This window comes from Hoplias malabaricus, chromosome 2 (assembly GCF_029633855.1).
Source record: "Hoplias malabaricus isolate fHopMal1 chromosome 2, fHopMal1.hap1, whole genome shotgun sequence".
In the NCBI taxonomy this organism is placed as follows: Eukaryota; Metazoa; Chordata; class Actinopteri; order Characiformes; family Erythrinidae; genus Hoplias; species Hoplias malabaricus.
Window position 1 is genome coordinate 55,928,633 of NC_089801.1, and position 23,102 is coordinate 55,951,734.

A 23,102-nucleotide genomic window follows, 5' to 3' on the forward strand; every position below is an offset into this window, starting at 1 on the left:
GATCACCACAGCTTGCGTCCACTTATCCTCCCCCCTCCTATAATCACGCACAAGCACTGGCTCACCAACTGTTCAAACTGTCTCTGTTTAGAGTGTAGCTGGCGCCGTTGCTGTTGAGCCTCTTGTGACTGGTGCACTGTTCCAGCCATACTTGGTTTCAGGAAATCCAGTCGAGAACGCAGTTTGCGTCCAATGAACAGCATTGCAGGGCTTTTCTTGGTTGTTGCATGGGAGGTGTTGCGGTAGGTCAGGAGGAATGTATCTAGACGCTGTTTCACAGGTGTATGTCCTCTAGAAGATTTCAGAGCGTGCTTGAAAGTTTGCACAATGCGCTCCGCTAAGCCATTGGAGGCTGGGTGGTACGGTGCTGAGCGAATGTGTTTGACGCCATTGGCTTTCAGAAACGTGATGAATTCTTCAGAGCAGAACTGAGGACCATTGTCGCTTACAAGGCTGTGTGGAATACCATAGCGACTAAAGAGTCCCCTAAGCACTTGGATAGTTTTGCTAGACGTGGTGCTATCCATGATGTGCACCTCGGGCCATTTGGAGTGTGCGTCCACTACGACCAGGTACATGTGCCCTTTAAATGGACCGGCAAAGTCCACATGTATCTGTCCCCAAGGACTGGATGGCCACATCCATGGGTGTAAGGGTGCTAGGCCCGGGTCTTTCTGCACTCGCTGACATGAGTGGCATGACTTTGCTTGGTGCTCGATCTGGGAGTCGATGCTGGGCCACCAAACGTAGCTGCGGGCTAAACTCTTCATCCTTACTACACCTGGGTGTGCTGAGTGTAACTCTGCCAAAACCCGGGGGCATAGTTTGGGTGGCACAATCACTCTCAAACATGAGGCATCCGTGCTGCACAGTGAGATCATGGCGGCGCTGGAGATAGGGGGACAGCTCATCCGCTACGTTGTTTGCAGCTGGAAAACGGCCAGTTGTGACCATTTCCATGACACAGGACAGAGTGGGGTCAGCCATGGTGTGACGCTTGATCTCGGTGTGGCTGACTGGCATTGTGTCCAACTGTGACGTCTAGAACACCTCCACTGCATCTTGTTTCTCCCTGGGGGCATGAGGGAGCGGTAACCTTGACAGTCCATCAGCGTTGGCATGTAGGGCCCCTTTTCTGTACTCAATGGTGTAATTGTGAGCGGAGAGCAGGAGCGCCCAGCGTTGCATGCGAGCGGCAGCCATGGATGGTGTGCCTTTCCCTGGACTGAAGATGGTTGGAAGCGGGCGATGGTCAGTGAGTAGAGTGAATGTATTGCCATACAGATACTGGTGAAACTTGCGTACTCCAAAGACTATCGCTAACGCCTCCCTCTCAATCTGAGCGTAGTTTTGTTCTGCTTTGCTGAGAGTTCTGGATGCATAGGCGATGGGTTTTTCATCGTCATCCGGCATGACATGAGAGAGAACAGCTCCGACACCATAGCGTGAAGCGTCGCAAGCGAGGCGGAGAGGCAACTCGGGGTTGTAGTGTGTAAGCACCTCCTGAGATATCAGGAGTGCTTTGGCTTTCTGGAACGCTGATGCACAGGCTGACGTCCACTGCCATTTCTTTTCTTTGTTCAGCAGTTCATTCAACGGCTTTAGCACAGTGGCCCGATCAGGAATGAAGCGTCCATAATAGTTAAGCATTCCTAGGAAAGATCGAAGTTGACTTACATCGCCTGGTGCTGGTGCTTCCACGATGGCACGTACCTTCTCCGGTGACTTGTGGAGCCCAGCAGCGTCGATGATGTGGCCCAGGTATTCCACGGACTCCTGGAAGAAGAGACATTTCTCTTTCTTGATGTGCAGGCCGTATTCCCCTAGCCTGCTGAGCACTGCATCCAGTGTTTTCAGGTGTGTCTGCTCATCAGGACCACTGACAAGTATGTCGTCCAGGTAGCAATGAGTGTGTGCCAGTCCGAGGAGCACCTGGTGCATTGCCTTCTGGAATAAGGCGGGTGATGACGCTACACCAAACGGCAAGCGATTGAAGCAGAAGAGTCCTTTTTGTGTTGAGATGGTCAGCAACTTCTTGGAGCTCTCTTCTACTTCCATCTGTAGATATGCATTGGATAGATCCAGCTTACTGAAGCACTGACCTCCAGCGAGAGAAGCAAACAAGTCCTCAATACGAGGAATTGGGTATTTGTCGATGCAGAGTGCTGGGTTGAGTGTGACTTTGAAGTCCCCGCAAAGTCTCACGGTGCCGTCCTTCTTGTTCACTGGCACCACTGGCGTAGCCCAGTCACTATGCGCTACCGGTGAAATGACGCCAAGCTCCGTGAGGCGTGTCAGTTCAGCTTCCACTCGCGGTCGAAGAGCATATGGCACATTGCGTGGTGGGCAGAATTTGGGTACACTGTTTGGTCTTAGAATGAGCCTGGCTTTCACTCCAGTCATGGTGCCTAACTTATCGGAGAAAACAGCGGAGTGTCTTTTTAACACTATCTCTAAGCTGTCTGTCTGTCTATGCTCAATTGCATGTACCGTCTTTAAGTCTCTCCAGTTCAGCTGAATGCCTCTCAGCCACTCCCTGCCAAACAATGGTGGAGCATCCGCCTTCACCACATACAGTGGCAAGACAGCGTGTTGCTTGTTCAATGTCACTTGCACTTTAATGACTCCTTCTGGTGCCAAAGGCTCTCCTGTGTATGTTTTTAGCATGATATCAGTGGGTTGCAGAGGAATTTTGTGCAGCTTTCGTTTGTACATTTCCCATGGAATCAATGACACTGCAGCCCCTGTATCCAATTCCATCTCCATTTTCTTTCTGTTGACTGTTGGCACTACTGATATACGTGAATACTTCCCTTTTTGAGACACTGTATAGAGTCCCAAGTCACTGTCACTATCCGATTTCGTTCCTTCACTTTCACTTTCATTCGCCTCGACGTGATGGATCTTTTCCTTTCTATCTTTCACGCTGCGTTTGTGAGCATGGCTTTTCTGTTCAGGCTTTTTATTTTTGTGTTTATGTTCTCTTTCGTGACTGCCTTTTGATCTACCCCTACACATTCGTTTAGTATGGCCTTTCCTCCCGCACTGGTGACATTCGCGGTCTTTGTACCAGCAGTCATCATCGCTGTGATTTCCCTTCCCACAGCGGCGGCATTTTTCACTTTGCGAAAACACTGCATGTACTTTCAGGGAATTACTTAACTGCTGTACATCGCGTGCTGCTGTCTCTGCTGACACTGCGTGTTCCACTGCTTTTTTTAACGTGAGGTTTTCCTCCGTCAGAAGACGTTTCTGTACAGCTTCGCATTTCAATCCGCAAACAAATCTGTCCCTCAGAGCGTCCTCTAAGTAAGCCCCGAACTCACAGTGTTCCTATAGCTTCTTGAGCACTGCTACATACTGTGCTATCGTTTCTCCTTCCCCCTGATTTCGCTTGTGGAACCGGAACCTTTTGGCTTTAACAAGCGGTTTCGGTGTGAAGTGATCTTTAAGCACAGTCACAACCTGTTCATAAGTCTTTGTGCCAGGTGCCACGGGAGCTACTAAGCTACGAAGCAGTCCATATGTTTTAGGACCCATCACACTGAACAGTACTGAAAGTTTCTTAGCCTCTTGAATGTCATTAGCCACCACATAATGCTCAAAACGTTCAATATACGTTGCCCACTGCTCACCAGGCTCATCGAAAATGTCCATTTGTCCATATATTCCAGCCATCATACGTCTTTCTGGGATTACTTGTACCGTAGATGAAAACACAGCACTCAATGCCCTTGTATCCGTTGATGGTTGGCTTTTAGTTGATTAGCACATTAGCTAGCCACGCGGGTGTTCATTTCAGTCCAAAACTTGCACAACTGGTTTAACTTTCACAGCCAATCGATGCAAAGTATTCCGAAACACACGACTCGTCGCCAATTTATGTTATGTTTCTCCCTTATAGTGTAACTAAGTAAACGTTATTACTCAACACACAGAGCAAGGAGGACAACTTCTGGCTGATTCACTCACTTCTTTAATTGAATTGAATTTTATGTTCTCATATCCGTAATTACATTTTTAATAGTAAAAACTCCAATTAGAGATATCTGTATTTTTACTAATGCAAATACAATTTCAGATATCTACAATGAAATTTTTACAAGTAAAAAGTCTTGGTCCACATTTCCATAATTGATGTCTGACTAGTAAAAATGCTAATTAAAATCTCTCTAAGTTTTTACTAGTAAAAATATACATTAGAGATATGTAAGTTTTCAGAGCTCTACAATGTAATTTTAGATATCTACAGTTTAGTTTTGACTAGTAAAAATTACTTTATTAATATCTAAAACTAGAATTCTTACTAGTAAGAATTATATTCTAAATATCTAAATAATATATTATAAATAATATAAAAATGAAATTGTAGATATATGTAGTTATACTTTTATTAGTAAAAATGTAAATAGAACTAGTTATAATTTTGATTGTGATATCAACAATTATAGTTCTGACTAGTTGTAATAGTTTTACAGATATCTCTATTTTATGGAGCTCTAAAATGTAGTTTAAGATATCTACAGTTCTGATTCTTACTAGTCAGAATTATGCTTTAGAGCTCCCTCCTGGAGGATTCATTATGTATTTTTGCACCCTGTCAGGGACATAGGCAGGACATGGTGGTGTCCATGAAACAAGTGCTGGGTAAAAGATTGTGGATGGAGAGTGTCACTTTTGAAAGAACTCTGTGAAATGCTGTTACTGTTGTAAACAGTGAAAATGCTCTGGGAACACTGCCTTTTTATTGGCACCAAGAAGGTTATTAGCAACACAGTACCTACTAAACGACAGGGTGCTACACAGAGCAGTTCAGAAACAAAACAAACAAAAAAGTAAAAAAATAATGATAAATGATAAATAAATAAAAATAAATAAAATAAAATGAATGGAGAAAAAAAGAAAATGGAGCCAATACATGACATTGTACCCACTAAATAATTTCAGAAACAGAGTGATTGAAAGCAGCAGAAAGGATGAAGATGCGTGCTAGCCGGTGTACATAAGCATTTGTTGAATATGAATTTTTACTGGTTAGAATTGAGTTGTAGAACTCTCAAATTGCATTTATTTCTAGTCACAACTCGAATTTTTTACACAACAGTTTTACTAATAATAATTATATTTGATTGAGTAACTATTTCATAATGGAGCTTTGTATTGTTCATTTTTACTAGTACGAATATATTTTTTTCTGCCTCTAATAATATTAGAGAGCTCTCTAATTAAATACTTACTAGTAATAATATTGTTATTTACTAGTGAAATTAGAATTTTTAATAGTGAGAACTGAATTATAGATATCTATAATTTAGGCTAAAATGGCTTGCCAAATGCTCAATCTTACTGAGGAAACAACTGACAGTTTTGCCAAGTCTAGTGTTTGTCAGTATTCTGGATACAATAACCAACTAAAAAAACTTCCACAATAGTTCATTAGTAGGCGATGTTTTTTTTCCGCAATTAGAAAAATTTTAATATATATATGTATTTTTTTTTTTTTTTTGGGGCAGTAGGTCAAAATTCAGACACCACTCAGGGACATATATTAATAACTGAAAAAATATGAAATATTCCAGTAACTATGAAATTTGTTAAAATCTGACGAAATATCAAAGTACATGTGAAATATGCAGTGACTGAGGGACATATAGGCTATCTCTATTAACATATGGTAGAACAAGACAGGAATATTAAGTAAATGACAAAATATATTAATAACTGATCAAAATGTGGAAGTAAATAATTGGAATATGGGGAAGTATGTTAATAACTGAGCAAAATATGTCAGAGACTAAGTGAAAGTGATATACAGAGGGAAATGAGTGAAATATGGCAGTGTCTATGTGACATTTGGCTGTAAACATTTATCTTTAAAATCTACCACTAACACAGAGAAATAATGTAGAGTGAGGCATTGTTACATAAATAAATTTCACAACCACTAAAAGGTAAACCCTCGCATATTTCATGCAAAGAGCACACCATTTGGAATTCTATTTCTTTATTAAAATGAACAAAGGCAAAATCAAAAACAATTCTATTCCTTAAAATTGTGTAACTTTAGCTTGTAAATCCTCATTTCACCTTCTCCACTCACAACTCTACAATCACTTGCCCAGTTACATTTAACAAATAATCCCCCAGACAAACAGCACCCTATTTTCAGCTGTTGTTAATAATGTGTTGCTTAATTTACTCAAAGTCCTTTAGCCTAATTAACTTTTAACATTCCCTAGTTATACTGATTTAGTGTGGAAATCCATTAACATGCTTTAACACACTTCTTAATTGGATACAGATATACAAAATCCAATTCTTAAAATGTCTTACATTTTATACACACATCACAGTTGTGTCTGTTTTACTGTAACTCTATGGCGCTATTGGTGTCTATAACTATATAATCTATATAAAAATATATAAATAAAATATAAATATAATTAAATATAAATTATATATATATATATATATATATATAATACATATTAAAAAAAAATATATATACATATATACACAGCTCTGAAGTTGTGTATTACATTGTATTTTCACTCCATTGTTGCATCACCACCAAACCGGAATCAATATCTCTTTTCTTGTTTGTTCTAAAGATATAGAAAGAAAGTTTTAGCATATTAGTTGTAAATACTGTAACAGCTGATGTTAGGAAAAATGTACATTACCATAGCTGCCTTTTTTTTGCCCTTTATTAAACTCTCTGGAAAATATGTGAAGAACAAATGAGGGAGAAGCAACATTTTGACGTAGTGTGTAAGAAGAGTTAGCAAGGGACCCCACTGCCATGAAACACCCACAGGGTGAGGTTGCAGACAAAATGCAGTTTTCATCACATACAGAGTCCAGACATGCAAGAAAACACACTCAATTACAAGTAAACAACTTAAAACACACCAAATCTAACCCAACAACACACACAAAAACCCCAACAACCTCAAAGCATGAAATGGGGGAGACTGCAGTGCAGGTTGGAACCTGTCACTCTCTGGCACTGCTCCCTAGATTGGCTCTGGAGCATGGTGTAAGCCAGGCTGTGCCACACGCCAGCACAAAGATGGCACACAGGTTTTGTTTGGTCAGGGACATCTCTTTTCTGTCAGACTAGATTATTAATTAATTAATTAATTCATTCATTCATTCATTATCTGTAACCACTTATCCAATTCATTGGGTGCAAGGCAGGAAAACACCCTGGAGGGGGCACCAGTCTTTCACAGGGCAATACCTACGGATACTTTTGAGTCGCCAGTCCACCTATCAACATGTGTACCAACCCATGCAGACACAGGGACACAGGGAGAACACACCACACTCCTCACAGACAGTCACTCGGAGCAGGACGCAAACCCACAACCTCCAGGTCCCTGGAGCTGTGTGACTGCGACACTACCTGCTGCTACACCATGCCACCCCAGACTAGATCAGTCTAATACATTATATACCATTTTGGGCATTAATTTTCCTCATATCAAGAATACACTGTTAGATAGTAATTCTTGAAACTGCTAAGACCCTTTTCCCCTAAAAAACGTCATAACAACAGTCCTGTGGGGAGCCCCATGCTGCTCATAGTCCACTCTGACACTCTGTTGCTCATGTACAGAGGTTTTTCATTCAGGTTCATTCAGTGATCCAGGACAGCTGCAAAGTCAGGAAAGTTGCAGGGGGAACAGATATGTGTGGGCTCCTTTGCTCACCCTGTTGTCACAGTCTCCCTGAAAAGGCTCAAGTGGAAAAAAGATGTGAAGACGGATGTGATCAAAAAACTATGAAAATAAACCAGAGCACAATTGAAATACAATGAACCCATTAGCTATATAAAATTAATTGGAATTACCTGTTAACTTGTATACAATGCATTTCAAATTATTTCCCTAATTATATTTCTCATTTCCTTGTCTCCGCAGAGTGAAAGGGTTTGACAATGTGTACAGCATCCTCTCAGTAACCCAGTCCGGGCTGATCTTCAGTTTTATACAAGACTACCTTCAATACCAGTCCACTCAGGGTGAGTGTTACACATAAGTGTGCATTTGGTAAAAAAAAAAAAAATCTTGTATTGTGAAACCTGTACCCCTTATCCAGTTCAGGGCGGCAGTGGGTTCTACTTGGAATCACTGGGCGCAAGGAGAAAACACACACTAGAGGGGGCACCAGCCCTTCACAGGGCAACACACACACATTCGCTCACACACTCACAACAATGGACACTTTTGAGTTTTTAACTCACCTACCAACGTATGTTTTGAGCGTGGGAGGAAACTGGAGCACCCGGAGGAAACTCACACAGACACAGGGAGAACACACCAAACTACTCACAGAACCCCAGTGAGCTGTTTGACTGTGGCACCTACCAGCTGCACCACTGTGCTGCCTCTATAATGCATCTATAGTGTAATTTTCACTTTAATTAACAGACTACAATTATTTTTGAAACTGTTTGCACAAGAACAGTACATGTTTTCCATTGTTAACCAACACAGATTTGATGTGCATTGCTCCAAACAGATTTATGTCATTTTTTCCCCAATGTTTTACTTCCCACAGGGAATGGTCTGGGTTGCTATAGAGGAGGGGATTTCTACATCTTCCTCAAAAGAACCTTCCTCAGTTTTGGGTTTCCTGACCTTAGCACTCTTCTGTCCCTCATCCCAGCCAGTCGCCAGCAGGAGGTACTGCTCCTTTTACAGTGGAGAGGAAAATACACTATTTAGATTCAGACAGTAGTTTAACCAGTGAATCAATTAGACCACTGATCTATACATCTTCCAGTAACTCTGTTAATCAGGAGTCCATGAGTGAATGGGTCAGTGAGTACTGGTGAAAGTTTACCCACAGTTCCCTCTCTATAACGAGTGTGTTGTTCTCCTCTCTGTTCTGTAGCTGTTGGGCTCCATCTCTCCAGGAGAACTGAATGAATTTCTGAACAGTCCGAACACAGTCAGGAGTGGGTCAGATCTCTGCACACTTCTCAAAAACTACAACAGCACTGACCAGTATCTGGAGACGGTACACCTGTGTTCATCCCACCTGTTTCTCTTTACCTTTCAGTCCTACCTTTATCCTCCTTCAGTCCTGCTGTTAATGCAGTGATCTCTGTTCATTCTCCCTCTCTTTTTCTCTGGGTTTGACTCTCAGGTTTATTTAATGCAGTTCTCCATCTGTAACTCTCTCTTTGTCCTGCCTCTGTTTCTCTGAACAGGAGCCAGTTATATCTGCAGTCTTAGGAAGGCAGACTCTGGGCTGTTTTTGGTCTCGTGTTCTCAGTGCATCATCTCTGAATGAGGTGAATCAGTGGTTTAATGTCACACTTTCTCAGTACCTGCCCTTCCTCAGCTCTCAGCTCATCAGCCCCACAGAACTCAGTGGTGCCACCTGCCTGTCGTACCAGAAACTGTGAGTCTGAGAAAAACGTCAGCTTTCTGTAATGTACATGAACACATTTCTGCAGTGAAATAGTGAAGTGACTAATGTTTGTGTTGTTTTGAGCAGGGTTTCAGTCCTGGGGAACAGCTATAATTTCTCCAACACTGATTTCACTGCAGCTGATGTGTACAGCTCTATAAAGGTCTATCTGAACAGCAGCGGTGAGCAGAGCTACAGTCTTCTCTGATGAGGCACTACACGTTTATTGAGTATACACTGTGTTCACTGGATTACTTGTACATGATTGTGCTTGTGTGGTACCTTGCAGATGGCTCTCCTCACTGCTATAACTCCTCTGATCCCCTTCTGAACTCCACTGCCTGGTTTTCCAACAATATTGGATTCTTCATCACCTTCATTACCCTCACTGATCTCCAGTCGTTCATCTCTGAAAATAAGGTAACCATCACCTAGAAAACTTCCTTTATCACACACACCAAAACACACACAAGCATTAATACCTAATTGAGTCTGACTGTGTCCTACAGATCAGTGTTTTCTTGGAAAACCCAGTGAATATTGAGCTATTTAACACCTCAGGAATTGCATCCAATGTCACCACGTACTACAGCACAGAGCTATTCATCCAGAATCCGAACTACAACCCCCTCAGGTACCACACTACACACTAAACACTACAGTACAGTTATACATCCAATATCATAGCATCTTCTCCCCTAAACTCTTTCTATCTGTATATCTGCTTGTTGTTGCTTAGGTAAAAGTGGTATCTGATATTTCCTTCATGTGTGTGTAGTTTGCCAGGTGTTTTGTTGTGTGGTGCTCCTGGTTCTGTGTTTGGTTTTCTTGGAGCTACAGAGAGCCAGAACCTTCTGAAGATCATCAGAACATTTTGTGGTGAAGTTGATCCTGAGGTAATTTTTCTCACTAATGTAGTATAAGAAATGTCCAATCAGTCTTTTCAAACCAGGGTGCATTTTGACACCGTTCACGATGAGAGAATTCAGCTATTTTAGGCTCATTTACAGCTCACTCAGGCATTCACCTGTGTCTCAGAAATAACACTAATTGATAGAATGATTCTCTCAAGCAGCTGAAGAAGCTGCATGAGCCTAGGGTCACAGGCTTTGGGGTCACTATAACAAGTCCACGTAAGAGATTAAAAGCCTCCAAGCTTTATCTCTGGAGTAGGTGAACTATGTTTTCTGGAGGGATGGAGGTCCATCCAATGTCTTCGTGATGATTTGGGGTGCAGAATTAATCACAGATCATTTGAAAATAAACAGTTCTTCAGTTTTGACACTAATTTAAATACTTTTTCATCTTTCTCAGACTTTTTACATTCATATTTAGAGCATTTAGCATTTGCTCTTATCCAGAGTAACTCACTAAATTGTTCAGTGTTCAGTGTTCAGACAGAATGTGCATCACTAATACAGATAGTTTTGAGTCCAAACTCCCTCTGAGCTCAAATGCTGCCAGAACAATGGGCAGTGCTGATACCTAGAAAGAACAAAACATAGTATAATTGCAATACACAGCATCTAGTCAGTGTATGTACCTAAAAAGAAAGAAGTTAAGTGCAGTATAAGTGGGTTTCAAAGTGATGGGTCTTCAGTCTGTGTTTGAAGACAGTGAGAGAGTTCACTATTGGAAGCCAGTGGCTGAATAGAGTCTTGGTGCTTGTCCTCCAAGTGACTTTAGTGATGGCGGGTCGAGTCAAGCTGTACTTGAAACTCAAAGGGCTCAAGGTGCAGTCCAACTGTTGACCATTACCATAAGGCAGGGAGGGTCTGGTCTGTTCTTGGCTTTGTAGGCAGCGTGAGTGTTTTAAACCTGCTGCGTGCAGCTACAGGATGCCGTTGAAGTGAGCGCAGCAATGGACTGACGTGGGTTTACATTTGCTGAATTAATCCAACATTTATAATTTCTGGCTTTTTTTGTTGCCCTGTCCTCCTTTTCTCTCAGATCTCAACAGCACTTGTTGCAAACTTCCCGACTTTATCTACATCCACCATCCAGATGCTTGGGAACCAGAGCATTGGTCTGACTGAGGGCCAGATAAATGCTGCCTCCCCAAGTGTGATTAACAGCTCTCTGCCCACACTCAGCACTGTCACAGGCTGGAACCAGGGTCAGGTCAACAACATCATCCACAGCATCACCAGTGCAGGATTTAATGTGAGAGAAATTTACCATCTGCTGTAATGCTTACCTATGATACTGGGACCAAAACCAGAACACAGTCCAGATCTTGAGCATATTAAGAGCAGCCTTTAAAACAGGCTGGATCCTCCTACAGCAACATTAGCAACTCTCTGTTCCTTGTTAGCTGTGTGTATCTTGTCTCTTATCAGTACTCTGCTTAGATGAAATGGTTGTTGTTACGGTTGAACTTGTGGAACATTATTCTCTATATTATACTGTAGGTTAACATCCAGGTTCACAGGCATCCTAGTGGTTGGTTAATTTAAGGGCATATCTTTATTCTCATTGGATGGTGTATTGATTGACAGATCAACAGCAGCTCCACCCTTCTGACTCTGGGCACGCTCATTGGAGGTGTTCCCTCTGCCACCATCTCAAAGATTGCATCTGATGACCTTCTGTCAATATCCCAGAATCCAACCTTCATCAACAACATTCTGTCAGCTCCAGTGATTATACAAGAGATATACGTTCAGAAGGTACTTGCACCCCCCCCAAACACAAACTACACATGTACACACACATACATATTTATATATATATATATATATATATATATATATATATATATATATATATATATATATATATATATAGACACACACTCTCCCACACTCCACAGTATACCCACTGACTGTAAACACATTCATAAAGACGTACACATGATTCTCTCGCACGCACTCATGATTTTCTCCTACGATTTGTTCCAGATTGTCTCAGTTAACCAGACCAGAGTGGTGCAAAATGTTCCAGATGCTTTAGCCGCATACGTCCCTCGTGTGCTACTGACACAATCAAGAACTATTAATGTTTCACTCATCAATAATAAGAACTGGAATCAACATCAGGTAACAAACACACACACACACACACATACACACACACACCAAACAACACAACACACACATACACCAAACAACACAACGCACATGCACACACACACACACACACACACACACACACACACATACACATGCACCAAGCAACACACACTAACTCACACTCTCTCTCACACACACACACACACACACACACACATACACACCAAACAACACAACACAACGCAACACACACCAAACAACACAACACACAAACTGAACAACACAACACACACTAACTCACACTCTCTCTCTCTCTCACACACACACACACACACATACACACCAAACAACACAACACAACGCAACACACACCCATATACACACATGCACACACATATACACACACACTAACTCACACTCTCTCTCTCTCACACACACAACACACACACACATATACACACGCACCAAACAACACACACTAACTCTCACACACACACACACACATACACACACACCAAACAACACACACTAACTCACACTCTCTCTCTCTCTCTCTCTCACACACACACACACACACATACACACCAAACAACACAACACAACGCAACACACACCCATATACACACATGCACACACACATATACACACACACTAACTCACACTCTCTCTCTCACACACACAACACACACACACACACATATACACACGCACCAAACAACACACACTAACTCTCTCACACACACACACACACACACACACACACACACACACACCAAACAACACAACACACAAACTGAACAACACAACACACACACGCACCTATGCACACACCAAACCATACACACACACACACACTGGAAATAAGAATCTTCCAAATCCATGTAGATAAGTTGATGTAGCTGTCTAACATGTGCTGTTTGTTTACCAGGCTGTTGTTCTTTATGGAACTGTTTCCAGAGCCACTCAGGATACAGAAGGGTGTGTTTTACACACACACACACACAAGCAAATATTTAAACCTATGTTCTGTACAAAACAGTGCAATTAAAATGAGACAATATTTGGCTTTAATGCATCTTCCATCTTCCACACTCTGACCCTAACTGACCCTGTCTATACCTGACCCAGTCTAACCCTGTCACTGTATAACCCTGAAACTGTATAACCCTGACTCTGTCAAAATCTGACCCTGTCTAACCCTGACCCTGTCTATTTTTGACCTTAACTAAACCTAACCCTGCCTAATTTGGACCCTGCCTAATTTGCACCCTGTCAAACCCTGACCCCGTCTAACCCTGTCCCTGTATATCCCTGGCATTAACTAATCCTGACTAACCCTTAAATTGTCTAACCCTAACCCTGTCTATCCCTGACCTTAACTAAAGCTGACCCTGTCTAGATTTGACCCTGTCTATCACTGACCTTAACTAAACCTGATCCTGTCTAACACTGACTCTATTTATCCCTGACCCTGACTAAAACTGATTGTAAATATACTCGATCCTGTGTAACCTTGGTATTGTCATGAACATCAAATTTATTTTGGTTACTGCACTGTGGTGTGTTAAATGTGTGTTTTGCCCCCTGCAGGTTGTCAGTTTCAGTATTGCAGGGATTCACCTGCAGCTCTGTTCAGTCACTTCCACGGCAGAAAATCACACAGTTGATAACAGCTTGTAGACCACGACCGGGCAGAAACAAGGTCACCCTCAAAGAGTCTCAGGTACTCGCTTTCTCTCCCCGACTCATATTATGTTATTAACAAGAGTGTAATAAACAGTAATTTGCAATTAAGTAGATGCTCCTCATTGCACTTCATCACTTAATGTGAATAGACCATCATTCAGTGGACACTTGTGTCACAGTGGAATAAAATCAGAGCTGGTGTACCAGGGGTTTAATAGTGGATTATCTGTGTTACAGCTGACCTGCATGTACCAATATGTTAAAGACAACACATCACTGACATTCACTGATTTACCTGCAGACCTGCTTCTGTATTACAGGTGTGTATTACATACATACATACACACACACACACACACATAAAGAAAACTCAATAGCTTTCACAATAAATTCACATTAATAATGGTGTGTGTGTGTGTGTGTTTTGCAGCTATGACCAGGTGAAGCAGAACTGTGTGCTGTATTTCACAGCTCTGGGTGGAGCAGATTTCTCAGTTCCTTCCAGCATCCTCAACAAACAATCCACATTGTTCCAGAATGCACAGAGCTGCCTGGTAAAACACTCTTACACTCTCTCTCTCTCTCTCTCTCTCTCTCTCTCTCTCTCTCTCACATACACACACACACACATCACACACACACACACATTACAGCTTAGTAAACACAATGTCACATTCTCTCTTTGTTGCTGTAGGGAATTTCTGGAGTGGCTCTGAACAGGACTCAGGTGGACATTCTGGGTAATATGATCTGCACACTGGACTCCTCCTACATTCAGAACTCTGACCCGCTCATCCTGGAGAAACTGAAGAACTGTGGAGACTTTTCTGACTCTCAGGTCTCTGCTATAGAGACTCTGCTCTTCAGTGGAAACACTCCTTATGGGTGAGGAAAACACTGAGATAGATCTGCCTCTTCAGCTGGAGAACCATGGCAATTACATATGAGAAAATTTATGAGAAAATGATAAAATACTTGAAGGGCAGGCTGTTTATATATGTCCTTTACTTTTTGATTGAAGGGAAAATTCCATTGTTCCATCCTTACAGCATCTGGACGCAGTGTAGTTCGTTGAGTTTTTTAATTATGTTTAGAGAAAGCTCTAAACATAATTACAACCCCTTCCTCAGGGACTAATATACTCATTCCATGTCTTAGTTTTGAAGTGCACCTTGGCACATCCTGGCTGAGGCACTATTTACTGCTGTAAGATATTGTTTGCAATTTAGTACTTAAGTGCTGTTTTTGCAAAGATTAAACACACATTCTAATATAAAAAGAAAACCAAGGAGTTTTACATTCTATAATTGGCTCTAGTCCCCTGATGGGCCTCTAGTCTGGATACAAGATTAGATACGGTTGGACGTGGATGTGTACAGTTTCTGAACGCACCCTTGGCCACATTTGCCCACAGATGTTGCAGCTGAGCCTGTAGATCCCCCGCACTCATAGGTTGCCCAAGTTTCATTCCAGCTGGTCCCAGAAATCCTCCCACAACTTCTCCTAATTTCTTTGTCAGAACAGCCTTGATAGCTGCAATTCATTCAAATGACCATCCTGCCTCTCTCAGTCCAAAGATGTGCCACCTCTTAAATCTAGTACAAGCAGAGACGCTAGCAGACACAGTTACACAATCTGCCTAATGCCTTCTGGCTACTACAGGGTTTACAAGCACGAATCTGAGCTCTCTCATGAGCCCTATAGCCTTCTCTGCTTGATAAGAAACCTGGAAAGTTCAGTACACATTAACTCCTGAGAATGGTGCTATTTGTAAAGGTTTCAAAGTCTGATTTAATCCCATGTAGAAAATAGAGTGTAGATATGTCATGTAGAAACAGATAAAGTTGTGTTGTGTATAACACTCTACACGTTGTTCCTCAGTAATCCCTCAAGATGGAATCTACAGACTCTGAAGCAGCTGGGCCTCCTGCCCCTCTACCTCGGACAAGACTTCTGGAGCCAGTTTAGCTTTGTATGTTACTATTTCAAAATATGAGTCTGTATTTTATTTTATTTTTTTACAGATTACATTATGTGTGTGCAAGAAGCTTTTTATTTATATATCTGTGTGTTTGTATTTGTGTTTATGTGTTTCTGTGGTTTTAGTCTGAAAAGAAAATGTTCCTGAGGTCCTTCTTGCCATTCCTGAGGAAGATGAAGACTCCAGTGTGGAAGATGAGGAGACTGTTCAGGGCATACTCCACCATCAGATACAGACGTTCTGCAGGTATCTGTGAGCACCTGTGTGGCTGTGATGTGTGTGAGCCTGTGTACACTGTGATGTGTAATGCTTGTGTTTTTGTGCTCATCAGACTGCACTGCTGGAGTCATCACAGCTGTGACCATCGCAGATGACCTGTTTCCTTACAGTTATGATGCCACTCAGTTTGATTTGTGTCTGAATATTACCGTGCTGATTGAGAACCTGGCTGCCATCACAGAGAAAGTGGTGGATCCCAGTTTACAGACCATCATTCTGGACAAATTAAACCAGGTCTGTGGATCTCGTTGTTGCCGTCATAAGACTTAGTTTTCATTGTAGCTTTACGTTTTAGATTTTGTTATGCTGATGGTCATGATGATGATGATGTGTGTGTGTGTGTGCGTGTTTTATAGATGTACCCATTAGGTATTCCAGAAAGCGTGGTGCAGTTACTTAGCCCCACATCTCGTGTGGCCAATGTTATTGACATCTACATGTGGAACATCACCACCATTGAAACATTGTCCTCTTTAATGGTCCCAGACAATGGAGATTGGACATCAAGGCAGGTAGGTGTTGTATGAATGGGGAATGTCCGTGAGTTTTGATGTTGGGGTGCATGTTAAAATATTAGTTAAAATTCGATTAAGTTATATTAAGGTAGATCAAACTTTACCATCATTCTGCAGACTACAGGTATAAAGCCAGTGAAATGCAGTGTTATTTATGCAGAAAGTGGAGGAAAGTAACCGAGGCAATGCAGTGGTTAAAGTTTGTACAGTTCAAAGGAGAGTGAAGTGGTAATATACAAATGTACAAATATACTCTGTATATTCAGAGTGTGTGGAAAGAGTGCAGATATAGGTTTGAGAGCAGCATAGGTAAAGAGAAAATTTAAGTATGCAGAGTGAAGATGAACTTAAACAGTGGGTTTATATACAGTATAGACGTTAATAAAGTGGGTGAGAACAGTGCAGTAATAAACTATGCAAATAGCAATGTGCAGTAATAACAGGATAAGCTACGTTTTATATAGTGCACAGAGTGCAGTGTTGCAGTTAAAGGGATAGAATGGCATTCAGCAAGGTCATGGTGTCAGGGAAGAAGATCTTTCTGAGGCTGGCGATGTGGGAGTTGAGGCATCTGTAATGTTTATATATAGCCATGGTTAGGATGAGAAATCCTTGATGATGTTTCTCACACTGTCTAGGCAGTGCTTGTGTTAAATGTTGTCAGTGGTGGGTAACAGGGTGCCTGTGATGCATTGGGAATGGGTGAAGAGAGAGTACAGAAGAGGGCTTAGCACACAGCCTTGTGGCACACTGGTATTGAGTGTGATGGTGGAACACTGAGGCCTGTTAATCAGGATGACCAGAATCCAGCTGCAGAGAGATGTGCTAATACAGGGATGGCTACTTTTGGAATCAGCCTGAAGGGCACCACGGTTGCTGAACTAACGTCATTCTAACATATGAATTTTGTCAGTACATGTGGGTCAAAACAGTGTGAACTTCTGTAGAAATGACATCTTTTCTGACCTGTTTTGACAAGTACTAAGTACATTGCCAGGTACTCCTTCAGGGCCAGCTGCCTGTTGTGCATCAAATAATTTTGATTAGATAAGCACAAAGTGGAGCTACTGACATTGAGAAACCAGTTTAATAGTAAACCATTTTTGAACGTTATATATGACAACTGTGTGTTTGTGTGTGTGTTTGTGTGTGTGTGTGTGTGTGTGTGTGTGCATGTGCGTGTTGTAGAGTAATGCAGTGATTTTGAAGTATCTTAGTGTACCTGGTAACACTCTGGGAGCTGATGAACTAAATACAGTTGGCTCCTACATCTGTTTTTTGAACGTCAGTGTCCTGAGAACCATCACAACTGACAGTCTACTGTAAGTAAACAAATACTCAGCTATACATTCAGCAGACAAGTGTTCATACTCTTCAGATGTATGTTGCGTATATTTTGTAGTTTGATGTGTGTATTGTATTGTGTGTGTGTGTGTGTGTGTGTGTGTGTGTGTGTGTGTGTGTGTGTGTTGTGTTGTTTGGTGTGTGTGCGTGTGTGTGTGTATGTGTGTTGTTTTGTTTGGTGAAAGTGTGTATTGTGTTGTTTGGTGTGTGTGCGTATGTGTGTGTGTGTTGTGTTGTGTTGTTTGGTGTGTATGTGTGTGTTGTGTTGTTTGGTGTGCGTGTATGTGTGTGTGTTTTGTTGTTTGGTGTGTGTGCGTGTGTGTATGTGTGTGCGTTGCGTTGTGTTGTTTGGTGTGTATGTGTGTTGTGTTGTTTGGTGTGTGTGTGTTGTTGTTGTTTGGTATCTGTGTATGTTGTGTTGTTTAGTATGCATGTGTGTGTGTGTGTTGTGTTGTTTGGAGTGTGTGTATGTGTGCGTGTTGTGTTGTTTGGTGTGTGTGTGTGTTGTGTTGTTTGGTGTGCGTGTATGTGTGTGTGTATGTGTATGTTTGTGTGTTGTGTTGTTTGGTGTGTGTGTGTTTGTTGTGTATTTGGTATGTGATTGTGTTGTGTTGTTTGGTGTGTTTTGCATTGTGTTGTTTGGTGTGTGTGTATGTGCATGTGTGTTGTGTTGTTTGGTGTGTGTGTGTATGTGTGCGTGTGTGTGTGTGTATTGTGTTGTTTGGTGTCTGTGTGTTGTTTGGTGTCTGTGTGTATGTGTGTGTGTTGTGTTGTTTGGTATGTGTTCGTGTGTGTGTGTGTGTGTTGTGTTGTTTGGTATGTGTGCATGGTGTGTTGTTTGGTGTGTGTGTGTATTGTGCTGTGTTGTTTGTGTGTGTATTGTGTTGTTTGGTGTGTGTGCGTGTGTGTTGAGTTGTGTTGTGTTGTTTGGTGTGTGTATGTGTTCATGTGTGTGTGCGTGTGTGTATTTGTGTGTGTTGCATTGTGTTGTGTTGTTTGGTATGTTTGTATGTTGTGTTGTTTGGTGTCTATTTGTTGTGTTGTTTGGTGTGTGTGCGTGTGTGTATTTGTGTGTGTTGCGTTGTGTTGTGTTGTTTGGTATGTTTGTATGTTGTGTTGTTTGGTGTCTGTTGTGTTGTTTGGTGTGTGTGCGTGTGTGTATTTGTGTGTGTTGCATTGTGTTGTGTTGTTTGGTATGTTTGTATGTTGTGTTGTTTGGGGTCTGTTGTGTTGTTTGGTGTGTGTGCGTGTGTGTATTTGTGTGTGTTGCGTTGTGTTGTGTTGTTTGGTATGTTTGTATGTTGTGTTGTTTGGTGTCTGTTGTGTTGTTTGGTGTGTGTGCATGTGTGTATTTGTGTGTGTTGCATTGTGTTGTGTTGTTTGGTTTGTTTGTATGCTGTGTTGTTTGGTGTGTGTTTGTGTATGTGTGTTTGTTTGTTGTGTTGTTTGGTGTGTGTGTGTATTTGTGTGTGTTGCGTTGTTTTGTTTGGTATGTGTGTTTGTTGTGTTGTTTGGTGTGTGTTTGTGTCTGTGTGTGTTTGTTGTGTTGTTTGGTGTGTGTGTGTGTGTGTGTTGTTTGGTGTGTGTTTGTGTCTGTTTGTGTTTGTTGTGTTGTTTGGTGTGTGTTTGTGTCTGTGTGTGTGTTTGTTGTGTTGTTTGGTGTGTGTGTTGTGTTGTTTGGTGTGTGTGTGTTGTGTTGTGTAGGAAAAGTGAACCTAAGGCCTATTCTCACTTTTCTTGGAGCAGGTTTGCTGATCCTCTGAATGTATTGTCCTGCTCTCTGGATCAGCAAAGAGTTCTGTACCACATCGCCTTCTCCTCATTCAGATCCATGTACAATAACTCCACAACATACTACCTCTACATCTCCACTTATCTGGGTAATACACACACTGTACACACCATACACACACTATACACACCACAAACACGTTACACACTATCTGTACATGCAATAAAGTTACAATTAAGCCCTTAATTTACTACTGTCTGGTTTAAAGATTAAAATGTTCTTTTTGGACCGTTCCCAAAGTAATTAAAATTTAGAAAATATCAAAAAGTTCTAAAATACAACCTTCCTCCTCAGGGAGGCATGCTCGTTCCAGAAGCGTTACAAAGACCAGTCGAGTGAAGTTCAAAGCAAATCAAAGTATTTATTTAATAATACTGGATCCAGGAGAACAATACATGAAACCCGTCTAATGGCCTTCCCCAGTAAAGTTCTGAGTCTTCGCATCTGACTCCACAGTTTTATACCTCATTTGATGTATAGCCTTCTGGTGGGGCGTTTCTGGCTGATTAACATATATTAATATGCATAATAAGACATGTTAGTACTCAGGTTTCTCGCGTGCAAGTTTCACATGCACTGTGACCCCCAAAACACTCATCATGCCCTTCTGACAAGTACCTTTCTTTCCCACACTCCTTTTCTGTCACCAAAATTTAGGGGAGTCACTAACGCACTTCAGGTCAACCTGCCCCTAAAGTTCAGCTGTCCTGGCTAACACTTTTAATTTATGTAAGCTTGGTAAAAGCCTAAGTACACCTCTGTTCAAGATTAAATGTTTAAGAATTTAGAAAGGTGAGTCATCATGCCAGTGCAGATTCTAAACTGTTTAAATGCATGTGTAAATACTGGTTAGTCATTCATATGAGTACAAGGTTTCATACAATGAATATGTAATTATACTTTCTAATTTTAACTAATATTCATTTAAGGATATTTGTCCACTTTCACAAAATAATAAAATTATTTTCTACAACAATTCCCCCTTATGACGTGTCCCAAGACACGTCATCACACTCTAAATCCTCCAAACATGTGTTTAACCTGTGAGAGCGAAAACCTGTCGGGCAGCCAACCAACCAATTTTGACAGGAAAAATTCTCGCACTAGCCCCTTCTGCCCCCAGGCGGCCAAAATTTAACCATGTCAACAGGAGGAAATGACATTATTTCCCTGTTTGTTATCTCCCAAACTACTTATTCTACAACAGTAATTCCTCCCGCTCTTCCGCACACTCCAACATTGTTAACATATATGGTGGTGGAGGATCTTTGCGCACGTGACTAAAATAGCGGCAAATACCGCTACGGCTGAAGCCATAGATATGAACACGCCTTTCCATTGTCCAAAAGTTCTCTCTAACCACTTAGTGATTGGATTGTCTACTCCCGTGTTTTCTGCCATCTCTCTAGACAGAGATTTTAGGGCTATTAAGGCTTTAGTCACCTTTCCATCTGGGGCCATATTATTTGGAATTACAGTACAGCATACATCTCCGAACATATGGCAAACACCACCCTGATTAGCGAGTACCATATCTAAAGCTATACGATTTTTTATGGTCATTAATGAAGTTGCAGATAGTTGTTCTGATAAATCAGTTATTGCTGCTCCAGTGATGTTAGCCAGTCTCATTACTTGGTAATTTACGTAATTAATTCTATCAATGTTCTTGTTTGGTGTGGTCCAAATGAAAATACTTTCCCATCCTGCCGCTATCTGATCTACCAATTTATGTTCGTCTGGCACTCCGCGAGGAATTCCTATTGCGTCTATATAAGTGGGTGTGTTTTTAGTTAAGTCGAATTCATAGTCACCTGATCGTCTAAGCCTATTGTGATTAGGAGTGGGTTTGTGCGCGCCATACATAGTGATTGGGGAAATTAATCTAACCATAGCACAAAGGCCGTGACTATCCGTAGGTAGTCTTAGCAATAGATTTAACCCTCCGCAATAATAATACAGTCCTGCTCTAGCCCATGGTCCTATATAGTTACCGGAGTCATGATTAAATATAGTGTGACACCATTTACGATTTATGTTACCTAAGTGTTTTACACTCCGTGTCACGTCACCTGCTTTATGATTAAAACAAGTGAAGTTACCTGATTCAGGAATCTTGAACGGCCCTGAACCGGTGTTGTTTGCTATGACTGGAAAAATGTTTACCAAGGCAGTACAATTAGCTGGATTAGCCATATGTGTTAAGTCAATCATACACTTAAACCCTATTGGGTCTTCCCTCAGAAGTAATGGGGCTGGACCTAAAAACAATGTTGGTCTGGCTGCAGCACATGCTATGCACCTGTCCATGTTAGCTTCTCTGGCTTGCGCATTTATCCATTTAATCCATAAATTACTCCCTTCAAACCCTGTGCTTAATTTTACGATTTGTTCGGTTGTCCATGTAGAATAATCTGTTCCCAATATAGACTGATTCCCCCCAGTGTTGTCTGTCATGTTTTTTGTGTCCTCAACGGTGTCGGCTGTTGGTTTATTTCTAACTCTGACCTTAATCCATCCCACAGGGTCATTACCACTTACATCTACCCCGACCCCTATGAAAAATGCTGAAGACTTTTCCCCATTAGGGTCGGCTTACCACTCCAATGCAATAGTTATCAAATTGGTTATTGGAGCATTATCCCTCTGTATGTTAAGTTTTTCCCATTTCTCCCGTTCACGAGTCGCCCAACGTGTAGTCGGATTCCAATTAACATGTGTTGACCTCATCACATCATTCCACTTATTACAAAGTCTAGCCTTATGAGCTGCTTGGTCGGTGTTTTGATTACATTTAATATTGTCATCACGAGACCAACACAAATACACCGGCTCCCCCTTTTGTCCCAGCTGATTTGTACCACATTTAACCACTTCACATAAGTTCACTGTCCATGCAGTTGTCTCACCCCAATAATAGTCTAATTCTATACCTCCCCAGCGTCTGATGCATTTTCATTTAGGCTGAGAGATGGTTGATCGTTTAGTTCTATTTAGCTGTGATGTCAGATCTTTAATTGTCGCGTTTGCCGGGCGTACGATTGCTGAAATATTGACAACTGTTCCCTCTA

The 23,102-nt window shown here is 41.5% G+C and overlaps 1 protein-coding gene across 1 annotated transcript in view; it reads left to right on the forward strand.

Moving 5' to 3' along the window:
* The first annotated feature begins 6,964 nt into the window (after positions 1–6,964).
* LOC136677060 (uncharacterized) overlaps positions 6,965–23,102 on the forward strand; it is a 42,114-nt gene continuing 25,976 nt past the window's right edge. The window contains exons 1-23 of the mRNA XM_066654442.1: positions 6,965–7,083; positions 7,926–8,026; positions 8,566–8,690; positions 8,902–9,027; positions 9,221–9,414; positions 9,511–9,605; positions 9,713–9,843; positions 9,933–10,057; positions 10,202–10,319; positions 11,374–11,586; positions 11,922–12,092; positions 12,324–12,461; positions 13,363–13,412; positions 14,025–14,157; positions 14,358–14,440; positions 14,551–14,674; positions 14,815–15,005; positions 16,002–16,092; positions 16,227–16,347; positions 16,433–16,614; positions 16,737–16,892; positions 18,084–18,217; positions 19,986–20,119. Of these exons, the coding sequence (XP_066510539.1) occupies positions 6,965–7,083; positions 7,926–8,026; positions 8,566–8,690; positions 8,902–9,027; positions 9,221–9,414; positions 9,511–9,605; positions 9,713–9,843; positions 9,933–10,057; positions 10,202–10,319; positions 11,374–11,586; positions 11,922–12,092; positions 12,324–12,461; positions 13,363–13,412; positions 14,025–14,157; positions 14,358–14,440; positions 14,551–14,674; positions 14,815–15,005; positions 16,002–16,092; positions 16,227–16,347; positions 16,433–16,614; positions 16,737–16,892; positions 18,084–18,217; positions 19,986–20,119 (3,055 nt within the window). The remainder of the gene's footprint in view (positions 7,084–7,925; positions 8,027–8,565; positions 8,691–8,901; positions 9,028–9,220; positions 9,415–9,510; positions 9,606–9,712; positions 9,844–9,932; positions 10,058–10,201; positions 10,320–11,373; positions 11,587–11,921; positions 12,093–12,323; positions 12,462–13,362; positions 13,413–14,024; positions 14,158–14,357; positions 14,441–14,550; positions 14,675–14,814; positions 15,006–16,001; positions 16,093–16,226; positions 16,348–16,432; positions 16,615–16,736; positions 16,893–18,083; positions 18,218–19,985; positions 20,120–23,102) is intronic.